Source organism: Lutra lutra, chromosome 4 (assembly GCF_902655055.1).
Source record: "Lutra lutra chromosome 4, mLutLut1.2, whole genome shotgun sequence".
Lineage (NCBI taxonomy): Eukaryota > Metazoa > Chordata > Mammalia > Carnivora > Mustelidae > Lutra > Lutra lutra.
The window spans coordinates 31,982,928-32,000,378 of record NC_062281.1 but is presented as its reverse complement, the minus strand read 5'-3'; the positions used below and the strand labels follow the sequence as shown (position 1 = coordinate 32,000,378).

At 38.7% G+C, this 17,451-nt stretch overlaps 1 protein-coding gene across 1 annotated transcript; it reads right to left on the bottom strand.

The window, feature by feature from the left end:
• Nucleotides 1–6,015: 6,015 nt before the first annotated feature.
• ABRA (actin binding Rho activating protein) lies at nt 6,016–16,078 on the bottom strand. Its single transcript, XM_047727692.1, has 2 exons — nt 15,355–16,078; nt 6,016–6,620 (listed from the first exon to the last, which is right to left on the bottom strand). Exons 1-2 carry the CDS (start codon nt 16,062–16,064, stop codon nt 6,143–6,145), a joined length of 1,188 nt encoding a protein of 395 aa, XP_047583648.1. The 5' UTR covers nt 16,065–16,078; the 3' UTR covers nt 6,016–6,142.
• Between the last annotated feature and the right edge of the window lie 1,373 nt (nt 16,079–17,451).

The window sequence follows — 17,451 nt, the reverse complement described above, 5'->3', positions numbered from 1 at the left end:
GTCTTAAACACCAGAGACTATGATTAAAAAGCTAAGTAAGACAATGTCGTATTGGTCAAAAGGTCAAAAGAATCAAAATCAAGGGTCCAGAAAATTATTTTTTTTGAGAAGATGACACTTGCTCAGTGGAGAGTATGCTCTTTTATTTTTTTTATTTTTTTTTTTTTAAAGATTTTATTTATTTATTTGTTAGAAAGAGAGAGAGAGGGAGCGAGCATGAGCACAGGCAGACAGAGTGGCAGGCAGAGGCAGAGGGAGAAGCAGGCTCCCCGCTGAGCAAGGAGCCCGATGTGGGACTCGATCCCAGGACGCTGGGATCATGACCTGAGCCGAAGGCAGCCGCCCAACCAACTGAGCCACCCAGGCGTCCCAAGAGTATGCTCTTTTAAATAAATGGTGCTGGATTAATTGGATATGTGTAATGAACAAATAATCTTGATCCATCTCACACCACATATAAAAATTACAGATTGTAGCTCTAAATGGAAGAGGTAAAATAGTAAAGCAATACAGAATATCTTCATGAACTTCGAGTATGAATACATTCGTTAAATGGGACACAGGAGCACTCACGAGGGAAAGAACTGAGCTCTACTACATTAAAATTTTAAGAACTTTTCATCAAAAACCATTAAAAGTGAAAAGGCAGCAACAGGGTGGAAGGTTTGTATAATACACAGATCTAATGGATGTCTCAAGCACACAATATATAATCAACTACAAATCGAAAAAGTTCAACGAAAAAGGCAAAACTTTGGCAATTCCTAAGAGTATTAGAATAAATACCCAATAAAGTCTATCTTAAAAGAAAATGTGAAGTGAAACAACTTTGGACATTTTTCTTGGCAGTATCTGCTAAAGCTAAGCTGTTGACCAGCAACTTAATTCCTTGGTATATACCCAAGAGCAGCATGTGGATTTCTTAACCAAGAGGTAAGTATTAGAATGTTTATAGAACTATTTGCTTTTTCCTCTCCCCACTATCTCCCCCTTCCACCACATGTCCATCCACTCACCCATTATGCTGAATCCAATTCTATTACACTTTACATATGTACTTGTGTGCATCGCCTAAGAACTGGGGTATCCTTTTATATAGCCACACTACAGTGTTTGAATTCAGGAAATCTAACATAATACAATATTTTGATTTAATATGCCATCCACTTTTTAATTTCACCAATGGTCCTAATCATGTCCATCAAAGCATTATTTTTCCTGATCGATTATCCAATCCAGGATCCTGCATTACAGTTGTTTTTATCTCCTTTAACTTGGAAGAGTTCATTAGCTATTCTTCGTGTTTTATGAGTGATATATTTGAAGAGCTCAGGATTATAGAATGTTTATCAGCGTGGCTTTGTCTAAATTTTTTCCTATATTTAGGTTATGCATTTTTGGCAAGAAAACCACAGAAGTGATGCTGTGTTCTCCGCATATAAAGATGCACATATATACGTTTATCCCCTTATTGGTTATAAGCTTGGATTCATTGATTAATATGGCGTCCACTATGCTTTTGCATTACTATCATCTTCCCTTTGTAATTAATAAGGTATGTGTGGGGAAATACTTTAATACTGTAGTTATTCTGTTCTCTAGATTTTCAGGTTTTTGGTATCCATTGAGGATTCTTGCCTGAATTAAATTGTTGTAAAATGATTTTTCTTTCATTCTCAGCACATTTATTAGTTGGCATTTAACTGTAAGAACTTTCTTTTACCACTTGAGTATGTATTATTGGTATGAACTAATGGTTTTTTTTTTTTTTTTTTAGTTTGAAGTGTTATAATCTATTTCTGTCCTATATTTAACCAGTGAGTACCCTGTCAAACTGACTTCTGTACATTTCTTCATTTTCTTGGGTGCTTGGCCCTGTTCCAGATTTACCTGTATTTTTTGTAAACCAATCCTAGAAGCAGCCTTTTCTCCAAGTAGACATGTTTCTTTTCAAGAAGAATGATATTCTGAAATCCGAATTTTTTTTTTTTAAGATTTTATTTATTTGAGAGAGAACAGAGGAAGAGGGAGAGGGAGGAGCAGACTTCCCACTGAGCAGAGAGCAGGGAGCAGGGCTGGATCCCAGGCCTCCAAGGTCATGACCTGAGCCAAAGGCAGACGCTTAACCAACTGAGCCACCCAGGCACCCAGAAATCTGAATGTTAGATGTGCTTGCTGCTGCTTTGATGGCTTTGCTTCTAGGACCTTTTACGAGACAGGAAGTAAATCCACATCATGAATGCACACTAACACCTCTGATAGCAGGCTAACATTACGGACTTCTTCCTTGTCTTCCCTCACTCCATGTTTGTATCTTCTCCCACTGTGAGGATACCAATATATTACTGATTTGCTTAATCTGACAATATACCCATTATGGTTTAAGAATTGCTACACCTATAAACAAAAGTAGAATATTCCTTTGCAGGTTGTTTTTTTGTCTTTAGACTGAAGATATTTAATCAAAATATTGTATTCAAGACTTATGTACACTTTTTATCCTATGTGGTTAAGAATTTGAAATAGAATTCAATTTATTACTTTTGTTTATATTCAATTTCATTTTTTCTGTCTTTATTTTACTTTTTGTATATGTAAGCATTTAAAGGATTCAAAAGTCAAACTCTGCAGAATTTTGTCTCTTTGAACCCAATTCCTCCTATCCCTATAGGAAATCAATTTCTTTATTTCTGGGTATCCTCTATTGTGTGTGTGTGTGTGTGTACACTTATATATACACACAAACATGCACATATATAATCCAGTGTGTATATATGTGTGCATGCATATGTATACACACTGAAAATAACTCCAGTTCTCAAAAGATTTTTTTTTTTTTTAGAATTGCATCTATTGTGTGGATGTACTGTAATTTATTCAGCAATGTTCCCATATGTATTAGGTTTTTCCAGTATTTTACAATTTAAAATAATGAATAATGCATTATGCATATGTTTTCATGTTGTTTTATCTTCAAGGAAAATTTTAGGAGTAGAATTTCTTGGTCAGAAAATAAATGCATGGGTGCCTGGGTGGCTCAGTGGGTTAAGCCTCTGCCTTCGGCTCAGGCCATGATCTCAGGGTCCTGGGATCGAGCCCAACATTGGGCTCTCTGCTCAGCAGGGAGCCTGCTTCCCCCTCTCTCTCTGCCTGCCTCTCTGCCTACTTGCGATCTCTGTCAAATAAATAAAATCTTTTAAAAAATTAAAAAAAAAATAAATGCAATGTAATTTTTTTAGATAACCAACATGCCCCCAAAATGAGCACAAAAAGTCATCAGAGCACCCTTGTTGGGATGATGTTAAGTGAACCATAGTTCTCTGAAAACCTCTAGCCTGAGAGGTCAGATCATACAGTGCATTTGTAAAGCAAATAATTCAATAGACATTAACTGTGTTCCTGTGTACTAAGAAATGTTGTAGGTATGGGGGATAAAAAGGAACATTCTAGGAATCCTAAGGGAGCATCTTCACTAAGAGGCCACTTTAGCAGGGGCCAGATGGAATTCCGCTGCTCTTACCTCTGAACAGAGTGACTTAAAGTTCGGCAGCACTTCCCTGAGCATGAGTTCCCACTGACTCAAAGTTTTGTCTTACACAGAATTATCCCCACATCATGTGAGAATCAACACCCAATATACCTGTTGGTAGTATTGAGAAAAGGAACTTGAGTTTGGCAAATTCAAAGTGGAAGGCAAATGAATATAGGTGCAAAAACTCGAATGCAGGACTTCCCTCCTGTTGGGGGTCGGTGGGAAGAATGGTAAAAAGGTGAACTTGGGAATCAGGAAGTCCTAAAACTTCAAGTTATAACAATTGAAAGTCACCAAACATTTGGTGGTCTGGACAGAAGTGGTATTTTAAAAGTACATTTCAACTGCCCCCAAACTCTTAAAACTTCTTATTGAAAGTTCGGAAAAGAAAAATACTGAAGATTTGGAAACCGATTGTATACTGCTGCTTATTGAGTATATAAAATTACCATTGGTAAAATGCTACTGATGATGTGTATTTCATGTGTAATTTTCATAATTTTGACAACTATAAAAAATGTGAGGACATTTGCCACCTGAGTTCTACTTTTTGTGTGTGTGTGTGTGTCTAAAAGCTGTTTTTCAACTACACATTTTATATGAAGTTTTTGGATAAAATTCTCTCACATAGCAGGCATTTTCCTCAAAGGGAACTAGATTTCCGACTTCACAGCCATACCTTATTCAGAGGAATGTTAATGCAGGCTCTCTGAGAAGACTTCTAACTCCGTCCTCAGATTCCGACAAAATGAAGTTTGGACTACCTGCTCCAGTGGCTTCATAATTGTTATCGTTCGGAGCTGAATATGAGGAAATTCTTTTGAAGCCTTGGTCTAAATATTCCACGAATACTAGAAGTAACTCAATTTGCACTCTATAATTTTGTTGTATTCAAGCACAATAAAATGGTATTGTGGAATATAACATTAAAACAGTAATATATAAACAAGAACAGAAAATATAGAAAATATCTTTTATTCTTGTGCATGACTTTAAATGTTGACATAGGTTTCACTGTGATAGAAGTGTAGATCTTATATGAAATTCTGTTTAGGAATATTGGTCATTAATTTGTAATTTAACAAATCTATTAGGGAAACAAAAATACACATTTTTAAAAAATATTTTATTTATTTGACAGAGAGAGAGAGAGAGATCACAAGTAGGCAGAGAGGCAGGCAGAGAGAGAGGGGGAAGCAGGCTCCCTGCTGAGCAGAGAGCCCGATGCGGGGCTCGATCCCAGGACCCTGGGACCATGACCTGAGCTGAAGGCAGAGGCTTTAACCCACTGAGCCACCCAGGTGCCCCTACACATTCTTCTTTAAGAAGATATTGGAACTTTCAGTTTGAAAGAGAATCATACATGAAAACAAGGATAGTTCCTATAGAAGTTTAATCCATACTTTATAGTAAACCTAACATCTAACAATTATGAATGTATCTATTACCTTGAGGTATTATAATTTGACATTAATTTCTGTATTTAACACGAAAGTACTATAATTACCAACTTTTAGTGAAACTAGTAAGAATTAAAACCTCACATCTTGCTCAGTTGGTTTTTAGAATTTTGTAAGACACATTAAATCTGAGAAAAAATAAGTAACAGATTAATGCCCACTAAACGTTTCTGTCATTATATGAAACAGCTTTTTTACTTTGGAAAAACTAATAATGCCATTTTATGACTCTCAGGTATTTCATAACATTTGTTAGAGCATCAAGAAAATTAAAATGACTCAAATGTGTTTCTAATTTTCCAATGATTCTATCAGATTCTTTTACACTGAATATTCCACTTCATTGTATAATTTTCTGTATTCCTACTTCATTGTATACACTGACATAAATGTAAGCAGCATGATGCATTAATGTTTTGAGAAAAAATAAACTCCTCCAAGAAGTCCTACAAAGACAGTTAATTCTGAATCTCTCACCTGTGTACTATTTTCACGGTGACGGTAAACATACCACCCTCTCTTTTAGCTTTAAGAACACCAGTGATGTTTGTTTTTATGTGATTTGTGCAAATCATACAAAAAGGACAACTAACTCCTATTAGAAATCTTTTAAATTCCAAGCTAACAGAGAAATTTCATCAACTTCCACATCTTACTTGGATACTTTTTACTTCTGTGTTTATTTTATAAGTGATGCTTTGATAGAAATAATAATACAAAGTCTAGCTTCTTAGAATATTTTTAGTTTTGCCAAACTTAACTGAATTCTTTGCCCCAAAATGACACATCTTATTATGTTCTAATGTTTACCTAAAATCAGCATTTTTCTTAGATGTGGCAACTGTTTAAAGATCTATAATAATTTCTGCAACTAATAACCAAATACTTTTGCCTAAAGGGTAAGTAGAATTTCAAATATTTATGCCATTATTGTATACTGATAACACTATACATGCCTTCTGATAGGCTGTGTGCACTTCTTCAAAATCTTCAAACTTCCTCAGAAATAAGAGTCCCCAAAAGTCATTTATGTAAAAATTGTTTAATATTTACTAACTTATTACAGAGTGGTTTGCATTTTAATTTTTACTGCATTAGCATTTGGCATTAAGACAGCAGGGGGTCAAGTCTGGCTTTCGTTGCGGAAGATTCACTGGAGTAGAGTAATCACGACATGGTCATCTCGGCCTTGCCATAGCATCTCTCCTTCGAAGTCAACCAGCCCATGCTTCCTGGCACGCATGAGAATGCCCACCACTTTATCTGAGATACGAACATAGCGGTCAAAGAGATCTCCAAAAGTAACCTGGATCTTGCCATCTCGTCGGTGGCGGGCCATTGTGCGGATGATGAAGCACATGTCCATGATCTCTCTGTAGATGTGCTCCTCAGCTCGCTTGGCCCTTTCTGCCGTTTTGGTTCCCTCCTTGGGACGCCCGTAGCCTTCGTCTCCTTTGTGAAGGCGGGTGGACATGGCCAGCTGATAATCAAATTCCTCACTGAAAGGATTGAGCTTCTGGGATTGTATGTGTTCATCAGCCCATTGTTGCCATCTCCCTTTCAGGCTGTCCACTTGGCTGTATTTCCGTTGGGCCTTGCAGCTGAGTTTCTCTGTAAATCTATTTGCCCTAAAAGGGAGAGAGAATGAAGAATCAAGATCCTGATACTTGACATCCAAGTGCTGCTTTGTCTTTGTACTTCCTGCATGTAGGCGCCTTTCTGTAAGTGTAATTTTCTTCATTATAAACAATATAATCATAAGACAATGAATTAGAAATGAAAGAAGAAAAATTAGAGCAGTCACACCATTGTTCTTTATTTTTACTTGAGGAGAGCTGACAACAACCATTGTCCTCATTTTGGTGCACTATAAAAAATATTAAACTCTATTTCAGGAAAAAAAAAATCTTTTCACAAATATAATGTAAATATGAAAATCTTAAAAATATATGTTGATGACATTTTAGCATTGGAATCATATAAATGTTTTAAGGGAAACCACTTTGTATAGGACTTCAAAAACCAGTTCTTTCCCCAAAATAAGGCTTATTATAGTAGCATATATATATTGTATTATTCACGTATGTATATATGTTCATATATAGATTTTTGATGAGAGCATATTTATATTAGTATCAATGATGTGCCACAAATTTTGGAATATCAAGTTGTGAAGATAGAAGACAGCTGCTAGCAATAGTAACATTTATCGAATACTTTGTGCTGGCATTCTTCCAAATACTTTATATTAATATTCCTACAACCATTTTATGAGACAGGTCTGACTATTCTCACTTCCCAGATGAGGAAGCTGAGGTCAGGGTGGTTAATTTACTCACTTAAAGTCACAAACCTGGTAAGTGATAGTGCTGGGATTTGAACCAGGCCTGTGTGTAACTACTGCAAAATACTGCCCTAAACCAGTGACAAAGGTAGAATTTAAACACCCACTGTCTGAGGCTGAAGTCAATGTCTCCCCACTGTGCAGGGATGTCTGTCACTCCCACAGGTACAGAGTCCAATAAGTAGATGAGTTGTGTTTCACAGGTGTGTGTGTCTTTGCAATGTGGAATGCATTTTCTTATTTAAAACAAAACAAAACAAAAAACAGCCTTGAAAGTATAGATCCGTAGTGACATGAAGGTACAGGCCAATTTTAAAATGGGTAAAATTTGTCTTTAAAAGGTTTCTCTTTTTTATCTCCAGTCTCCTAGACCCTTTCTCCTAGAAGCTCTTTGCCTTCGTAAAACATGAACTCCTGGACTATGGAAAGGTCAGAGATTTGTAGTCCTCAATGTCACAAACGACCCACCCTTCCTTCTCCCCCGCACCAAGTGGCCTCACGCCTGGAAGCACTGGGACTGGAGGTGCAAAGCCTCTTGCAGTTGCGGAGTGAGCAGTGTGCCTGAGCTAAGCAGCCCTTTCTTCCAGACTCTCACAAGTCTCTATTCAAAACCCAGTTACACGTCAGACGTGGGTATTCCTCACTACCCAATCTCATTTCCCGAAATCTGGTTATCCAAAGGCAGGAAACTCAGACACACAGACATGGATAGGGAGACACACGTACTTGTATTAACATTTTTGAAAGAGGCATTAATAGCCACTAGATGGCAAACTTTCACTAATTCCCATATTTTATGTATTCAAAACTATTCTCAAGGCATTCTGTTTCATTATTATGACAGAGCTCAAACTGGGGGTACGGCTAATACGTAGAATGCTGCTATTCTTTGTAGCCACTTGGACAAAAACATATGACAAAATAAATTGGGAAATAGCATGTAAAAAACTATACACAGTTACTGCAGTTTTAAAAAGTCACGCGCATATGGAAAAGTGCTAGGAATTATACCATACTGAAATGGGATGGCTTTCTCTCAGCCCTGCTGGTCCTCACCATCACCTGCCTCTCCATAGACTGTCCCTGTTTAGCTTCCCAGAGTAGGGGCTGCTTGATCTCATTATCAGATGAGAGCAAATGCCTTCTCCCCTTAGAATCATGGCAATACATGACAAGCATAGTCTTGAATAAAGAGCTCAAGGCCATCCCAGCATAACCCAAAGCTCTTACCTGATTTGAGGCAGGGACATCCTGCTAGAGAAAAGACTCGAAACATCTCAAAAGAAATTGAGGAGAGGGGCTCAGTGGGTTAAAGCCGCTGCCTTCTGCTCAGGTCGTGATCCCAGGGTCCTGGGTTCAAGCCCCGCATCGGGCTCTCTGCTCAGCAGGGAGCCTGCTTCCTCCTCTCTCCTCTCTCTCTGCCTGCCTCTCTGCCTGCTTGTGATCTCTGTCTGTCAAATAAATAAATAAAATCTTTAAAAAAAAGAAATTGAGGAGAAAGGCATAATTTGTTAACTCATACTTGTGTCTCCCAAATACAGACTATGGTTCTGTCCTGTATTATAAAATGTAAGTTTTAGTAGTTCCCACTTATTCCCAGGTTCAGTTACCCACAGGCAACTACAGTCTGGAGGCAAATGAACCTCCTTCTAATGAGTCATCGGGTCAATAGTAACCTAACACTAAGCTACATCACTGTGCCTACATCATTCACCTCACTTCATCTCATCATGTATGCATTTTTTTCTTTTTCCCCTTCCTTCCTTCCTTGCTTTCTTCCTTCCTCTTTCTTTCTTTTAAGAGAGAGAGCACATGAGTGGGGAGGGACAGAGGGAGAGAGAGAATCCCAAGCAGGGTCCATGCCTAGTGTGGAACCTGACATGGGGCTTGAACTCATAACCCTGAGAGATCATGACCCAAGCAGAAATCAGGAGTCAGACACTTATATGAGCCACATAGCCACCCCTCATCACATAGGCATTTTATCATCTCACACCATCATAGTAAGAGTGAGTAAAGAACAATATAGAGTGAGTATAGAGTAAGTATAGAGTAAGTACAGAGTGTAGAATAAGTATAGAGTAAGAGTGAGTATAGAACTATAAGGTATTTTGAAAGAGAGACCACATTCACATAACTTTTATTATAGTACACTGTTATAATTGTTCTATTATTATTGTGGTTAAAATTTCTTACTGTGCCTAATTTATAAATTAAATTTAGTATAGGAAAAAACATAGGATATATAGATTTGATATTTCCTGCATTTTTAAGCATTCACAGAGGTCTTAGAACATATCTTCCATAGATAAGGGGGAGCTACTGTACATCTTTCCTTTAAGGAACTTCTGGGTGTGCCTGGGGGGCTCAGTCATTAAGTGTCTGCCTTCGGCTCAGGTCATGATCACAGAGCCTGGCATCAGGCTTCCTGCTCAGCTGGGAGCCTGCTTTTCCCTCTCCCTCTTCCCCTGCTCGTATTCCTTCTCTCGCTGTATCTCTCTGTCAAATAGACAAATAAAATCTTTTTTAAAAAAATAAGAAACTTCTGGCCAAGTTGGCATACTTTCCATCTTTTTATTAAGGTATTTATGACACTGACTATGTGTCAGACACTGTTTTAGGACCTTACTGAATACTCAATAATTTTTTAAAAAGTAGCCATTAAAAGACATCTGTGAAGATAATCAGAGTAATACCAATTTTATATGGTTAAAATTCTAACTATATAAAATGGGTACACATCAAGATGAGGAAATCAGTGGCATGTGCACAACTGAAAATAATTGTTAGTATCTGGATGGCAGTTTTTTTTTCTTTTTTAAAAAAATTATCTTTCCATTGGTATCATATTGATTTTATGATTTAAAGAAAGAAAGAAAGAAAAAATATTCAAATTAACCTCCCAAGGTAACTTGGCCTCTGATTCCTTGATGTAGGGTTTTTTCCCTCTAATTTGCCTTAGGAACTTAAAGTCCCTGAATCTTGAAGCCCTATGTCATTAGGAATAGGGTTGAAGTTAGTGAGTTAATAAATCTCTGAGGAAGTGAAGCATTTATCTTTTCAAAATCACCTCCTAAATCTTAATGTCCATTTGTTATATTGTCAAACTGTAATTCCCAAAAAATAGGAGCGAAGGAAAGCAAAGAAATTGGTCTAATAAGCAAGAATTAGAACGTAGATTATAAAAAATGAAGTACCAGGAGGAATACCTTAATGAGTATTTGTCTCTATCTTTTAAACATTCTGTATTGTTTTTGTATTTCCAATTTCTAAAAAGCCTGAAAGTTCATGCTTAAATCAGGATTAGAATTTTTTTAAGACTTTAATATTTATTTATTTAACAGAGAGAGATAGAGGGAGACAGGGAACCCAAGCAGGGCAGGCACAGAGAGAAAGGGAGAGGCAGAATCCCTTTCGATGCAGGGCTCAATTCAGGGCTGGATCCCAGGACCTGAGATCATGACCTGAGCCAAATAAAGACGCTTAATGATTGAGCCCTCCACGTAGCCCAGGATTAGAAAATCTTATACCTTAAATATCTTCTTGGTCAATGAACATAGGAAAAAATATACCAGCTAATCCTTTTTTTTAATCTTTAAGTAAAAATGTGAATAATAGTTTAGATTGAGCTTTAGGAAGACAGTATAGTATAAATTTATAGAAAGCAAAGCAATATTCAAAGACTGACATCACACCCATATTTTAAGATAGTAGTATTTCATCTAAACTTGGCTTCTTGGTTTCTTCATTATTAATAAACAAATTTTCTTATAGTCAATCAACAAATATTTCCCCTGTCCAAGTATGTGCAAAGTAACTAACTGTACTAGACATTATAAGCATTCTAATTGGAAAATGTACGTTCATCCACTGAAACAAATTCAGAAACTTATTTATCTGTTATCATCTGTTATCAAATGACATCAATTTGAGTATTGCTTTCTCATATGAATGGGCTTTACAGCAATTTAATGAGAATACAGGAACTAATTGCATCATAGTTTTATAATTTTGGAGTAATAATTATGTGGGTACATTATTAAATATGAATAAACCCCACAGGAAATACAAATTCTGGAAGGTATATTTCAAACCTAACCAAGTTCTCTGGCACTGGAAATACTCTGGGAGGTGGCCTTCACCTGCCTCACTAAATGATGTTTCAAATATCACAGGGCCTGGAGGTGACATTTTCTTTCTATTTATTTATTTGGCAGAGAGAGAGAGAGAGAGATCACAAGCAGGCAGAGAGAGAGGGGGAAGCAGGCTCCCCGTTCATCAGAGAGCCCGATGCAGGGCTCCATCCCAGGACCCTGAGACCATGACCTGAGCTGAAGGCAGAGGCTTAACCCTCTGAGCCACCCAGGCACCAGGTGACATTTTCTGGTCTAAGTCTTGAATCGGCGTGAAGTGAGCAGAGGCCTGCTTTCATGGCCCCACCCCAAAGACTCTCCTGTAGAGGGAGCCTTTCTCCTCTTCGCCCAGAAACATTTCTATGTCAGTAAAGCAAATAATTTCTGCCACCCTCTCCAAATTCCCAGGGAGGTGCTGGGGAGAATCTGTTCTTCTGGTTTGCTTGCTCCTCTCCGCAGGAAGTCTAGCCAGATTGATGAGTAGAAGCAAGCCCTTCACAGGGTCACACTTATCTCTGTCTGCTATCAGTCAGGTTTGAGAGCCAGGCCAGTGATTCTTCTTGCCCATTGGTAACTGTCCTCAGACCCATAGAAAGGGTTCCACGCTCTAGAATTGGGGTCAAATAGCAGAAAGCTGTACTTCGGCTCTATTTCTAGCAAAATCCTTCAATATAGTTGTACCCAGACCTTACACTTAGGGTGTTATTGGGATTCCATTAATTAAGCTGACACTTTGACCTCCATTTTAGTTTTCTTGAGCCCATTCTCTGCTGAAAGAATCAGTCTAACAGAGTGGTTAAGAACATAAGCTCTGTCGTCAGCCTTCCCAACTCAATCACGTACTAACTCAATGACTTGGATACATTTCTTAGTGTCTCTCTGTGTCAATTCCCTTATCTATAACATGGCATTCTTATTGCCCACTGTTACTATTTTTGCTGAGTGTAAGGTGGGGAGGATGAATGCGTGATTGGCACTTTAATATTGCACCATTATTGTATGGCAGAGGGAGGCAGTTTCTTTCGTCTAAAGGAGCTGGATCAAACAAGTCAGGTAACTACGCAATCAAAACACTCAACATTTTTAAAATAAAGCATTAAATAGAAACCATTTTCATAGTTAAACCCAGTTAGCAAAACTGTTAGTAAAGAATATCTCTACTTTTTGCCAAAACCTGACTTTTTTTTTTAAATCCATAGAACATCTTAACCACCAAAAAACCTCTCTTTCCTTCTACTTAAACATTTGTGATACATAATTTTCTCCCTATTGGTGAATATGGGTAAAGAATGGTGCTTAGAATGAAAAATAAATGAACAGAATCTCCTTTCACACAGGCTTAGTCAATAATGCTACAATAATTTCTCAAGCAGCATTTGAGAGTCCCATCAGGCTTGTGCTGAAGCTTCCTGGGCACAGCTAGGGTTACTGCTGACACTAAGCGATGTTGTTTCTGTGTACAACATTCTGGTACCCTATGTTCTTCAAGACTAAGAGAAAGGAACTAAAGGAGGAAAGAGGAGATTTAATCCCAATCCTCTGCCCCAACCCTGAGGACCAATCTCCTAGTATCCTGTAGGGTTGGGATCACAAAAAATGGTCCCCTGTGTTATAATGTGTACAAATTATTAAGGAGTTCCTCTGGGTCCATTGTTTTGCATAATCAATATCAAAATAACTGTATGAGCTACATCTATTTTTTTTTTAGGTGAGGACAAAGAGACAGGATTTGCCAAAGTAACCATGATTCAAACCTAATTGTCTCTCATCCAAAACTTATACACCTCTCCAACCTACTAAGAAGGTGTCCATGTACATGTCTGATTTTAAGAACCTGAGAAGGGTCCTGTATGTGAGTCCCCACTTCCAGTTTAGAGTGTGGTGAAGAGAGTGGGGTCAAGAGCCAGAATGCCTGGGTTTGAATCCCATAGGCTATAAAATCTTATCCAGATTTTCCACTATGTCTTTATCTTATGCTCCATCTATCAAATGTGGAGAATACTTAGACCTGCCCATGAGAACATATAAAGAAACAGAGAAAGTGCCCAAGAAGACTACATGCATTACAGACTGTCTCCAATCGTCCGCTTCCTATGTCAAGCCAATCTGAACCATGCTGACAGAAGATCTTCTTTGTGCCATCCTCAATCTTTATTCTGCTGGGTTCTATTATTTCATTTCTAGCAAGTGCACACACATACACGTACACACACACACACACCCCCCAAATCCACAAGGCCAGAATCAGACTGCGGTTCCATATTTCCTGGTAGAATAATTATTTCTGATTATGAATTTCTGTATTAATGTAAGTAGAGCACAAATCCAGATCTCTCCACAGCATCCTCAAGGCACCGAGGGATAGTTAGCACCATGTCTGTTTCAAAACACGGCATTTGGAGACAAGCACATCTCAGCTTTGCCACTAACTTGCTGGGTAAAACCTCCCCTCTGAGCTTTAGTGCTCCCATCCCTAAATTGGGATAATAATACCTGCTTCATCAGATAGTGAGAGATAAAAGGACAGAGCATGTTAGCCATCTGTGGCATGCACTAAACATGTGAACATCATTATAATTATCTAGATTTGCCATTTCATGTTTCTTAAAAGCATGTGATGTCATAGTTCTAATTCTTTCAAAACACCTTTAAAGTCACAAACTGTATGACAGGTTTTGTCAAATTAGGTGTCAGTTTTGTTCTTTACTTTCTGAATGTTTCATAAAGCTTAAGAAGCACACCTACACGACTAATATTTCCAAAGGGAGTCATCGTATCAGAGGCTTTTCACATATTTCGATAGTCTATAGTTGTGGAGTGAGATATCTTGACTTTCTATTATGTGGAGGTAGAGTTACTGTTTTAAAAGGAAATACGTGTTTTTTGTCTGAATAAATGTATCAGTTTGGCTCAGCCTCTGTTGGGGGGGTATGTGTATTTGACATCTAAATGTCTTTGAATTGTGGTATTTTAATGACCTAGCTTTAATAGCATTTCTGTCATTGTTTACAATGACAATTTACAATGACAATTACAGAGAACAAACCTCTGAAAGTTTGAAAAATTGCTAAATAGGAGAATCTATGTGAATAATAACAGCTTTTATATATGGAGCTTAGGGAGCAGATACTGTGCTGAATTCTTGGCAGCCTTAATCTCGTTTACTTCTTCCAATACAATAGAATTTATCTCAAAATTTTACTCTTGCTATCATTTTACAAAGGAGGAAATGGGCTTAGAAAAATAACCAGCTCCTGTGTGAGACAGAGAGAGAGGAGAACATTTAGGATCTACTCTCTTAGCCACTTTTGAGTATATAATATGATATTATCAACTATTGTTAGAGCAGAGCTGGAATTTGAACTTGGGTCTAACTTCAGAGCCTACTCTCAAGTTAGATGGCAGCCTCCCAGTGGTTTACAGGGTTCTAGAGACCAGTGTCCCACAGGCACTATGTGGGTAGACGTGTCCCCTGGTAATGCTATAGACTGGTTTAAGACAAGGGAAAGATTTGCCCAGTCTTAGTCTACCAGCAAGCACATTTTCTGCAGAGAAATAAGCCAATTTGCTACTTGTCCTAGACTTTATTTTAAAAATGTACCCAACGCAGACATCCTTCTCTGGTGGCTTCATCTTTGTTGAAGCTGAAACTGGAGTATTCAGTTCAAAACATAATGAAGAAATAGGCCCTTGACCCAGAGGTCCATGTCTAGCTTGGCACTGCCCCTTTGCCCCGGGGGCAGAGCCTTCCCCAAAGGACCTCGCCACCTGCCTACTTTTGAAGATTCTCATTCTAACTTTGGGAGCACTCCCTGCTCTCTCGGTCCCCATGGCTGGTTGGGGCTCAGAGGAAGTATAAGCAGCCGAAGGGGGGCATTCACTTACTGGGAAGGCAAGGGGCGTTTGATTCTGGTGGTGACCACCTGCTCTCCATCCTGCTCGGGCCTCTCCTCGGTCTCCCCTCCATAGCCGCTGTCCTCTGTGTCGATGCTGTCGCTCCTCCACTTGGGCTCATCCTGTTCCATCTCTTTCCAGCCTTTGGTCAGTTCGGATACCAGGTGGGCACATTTCCTCCTCCGTGTCGGGGAGCCATGGCTGTGGAGGATTCTGTCAATGTCATTTTCTGGGTGCCCGGCTCCAGGAACGTCGCCGTCCTCGTATCGGTGGCTGAGGTGGCCCACATCCCCTCCTCTTTCATAAGCTTTGCTGACAACTGTTTTGGTCACCTCTTTCCTTTTGATAGGAGAGACTTCGGTGGCTCCCTCTGAACTTTGTCCGTCTCCATGTCCCTCTGACTTTTGGGAGGGGGACTTTGGGCTGCTCTGAGCTTGCTGGTGGAGAGTGGGGTTGACCACTGACTTAGGGGCTTGGGGTGCATCCTGGGTCCCTCCTGGCTGCCAGCCTGTGGGCTCTTGGGCCTGCCTGGTGCTGTTCTCATTTGCCCACTGCTGCCAACCTCGGGCCAAGCTGATCACCAGGGTGGCTGTCCGTACCTTCCGGAGGGCACGCTTGGCTGGGGCCTCCTCTCTTTCCTTTTCTCCCGGAGCCATGCCACCCGTCTCTTCTCTGCCGGTAGCCTGGGCACTAGCTAACATGAGTATGAACCTGGGGAGTGCCTGAGATTTAAATAGAAGCAGGGTATGAGGGTGGGTGGGGAAGAGTTTGGTGACGGTGGAAACTATGTTAAACATTTCTTGCCAAGATGTGGTGCCTTCTCCTGATGGTGTGCTTTTTTTAAACCCTGACGTCTCCAGTTTCATCACAGCAGAGGAATATCTCTGCTGCTAAAGGACAGTGATATGCGCTCCCTTTCTTCTTGAGTGCCAGAGTGGAAATTACTAGATTTGATCATGTGCTCAGCCTTATGTTCTTCCTGACCTTAAAATATGGTCCTACCATTTATAGGAGCATAAAATATGAGCACAAATTGTGCTAGGAATATTATAGGCTTGTTCTCATTTAAATCTCAATATAGCTCTTAATTACGTCCCATTTTATAGCAGAGTACAATGAAATCAAACTTCCTACAGCTAATAATATCTGTGATTCAAACCCAGATCTGTCCCATTCAAAACTCATGCTGTTTATTCTAGTTACCAAAGATCCTAAGTTCCCTTTTTCTTTTGTTGTCACTGCTATTCAATAGAGACCTTAGAATCACCTCATCCAACCTTCATTTTCCAGATGGGAAAACTGAGGCCCAGATAAGGGGGAGACAAGGGCCAGGTTTTCTGGTCCCAAGTTTGGAATTGTTACATTGAGAGGTTATTTTGATAAACAAGATAATGGTCAAAATTTTGGTCCAATTTAAAGTCTTTGAGACCTACACACATGTTGAATTTCATAGGTTATTATTAGTATAAATATTCTCAAATGTTTTGAAAAAATATTTTGTTTTAAATAAACACCACTTAAAGACAAAAACAAATATTTTGTTTTAAAAAAACACCACTTAAAATTTCTGAATGCTGTCAGAAACAATCCCACTTGACCTTTTGTTTTCAATTATACACCCTTCTTTTACAGGCCTTTGGGTTCATGCCGAAAAAGCCATTCATTCAATTCTCAGAATAAAGATTGAAATATCGTTTTAAAAAAGGAATGAATAGGTCATTTGGAGAGAAAATGAACTATATAGGAGGTGTGCTAAACTAGATAAAATTGCTCAGGACTCAGCACTGAATAATTGTTTAAAGTAAGACAATAGAATTTCTTTTCACACAACAGTTCTGTGACTTTGAACTGTGTCCTTTCCTCTAATCAATATTGATGGAGAGCTGCTGTCTAAGAGCCTAAAAACTCCACCAAAGATAGTTAATTCCAATGATGAAACAACTTCATTTAAAAAATATGCTGATGTCAATTTTTCATCATGTAGGTCATTTACCTCCTAAGATTAAAACAATTTGGGAGATGATTTAATACTCTATCTAGAAATCTGTCAGATGTGTACTCTGAGTTCAACAGCATCTGATAATGTTA

What these genes read in the sequence shown, in the direction of transcription:
- ABRA (XM_047727692.1), bottom strand. Translation starts at nt 16,064, where the DNA reads ATGTTAGCTAGTGCCCAGGCTACCGGCAGAGAAGAGACGGGTGGCATG. An exon ending in AAACGCCCCTTGCCTTCCCA is followed by an intron (nt 6,621 to 15,354) that starts GTAAGTGAATGC and finishes TCTCCCTTTTAG; the next exon opens with GGCAAATAGATTTACAGAGA.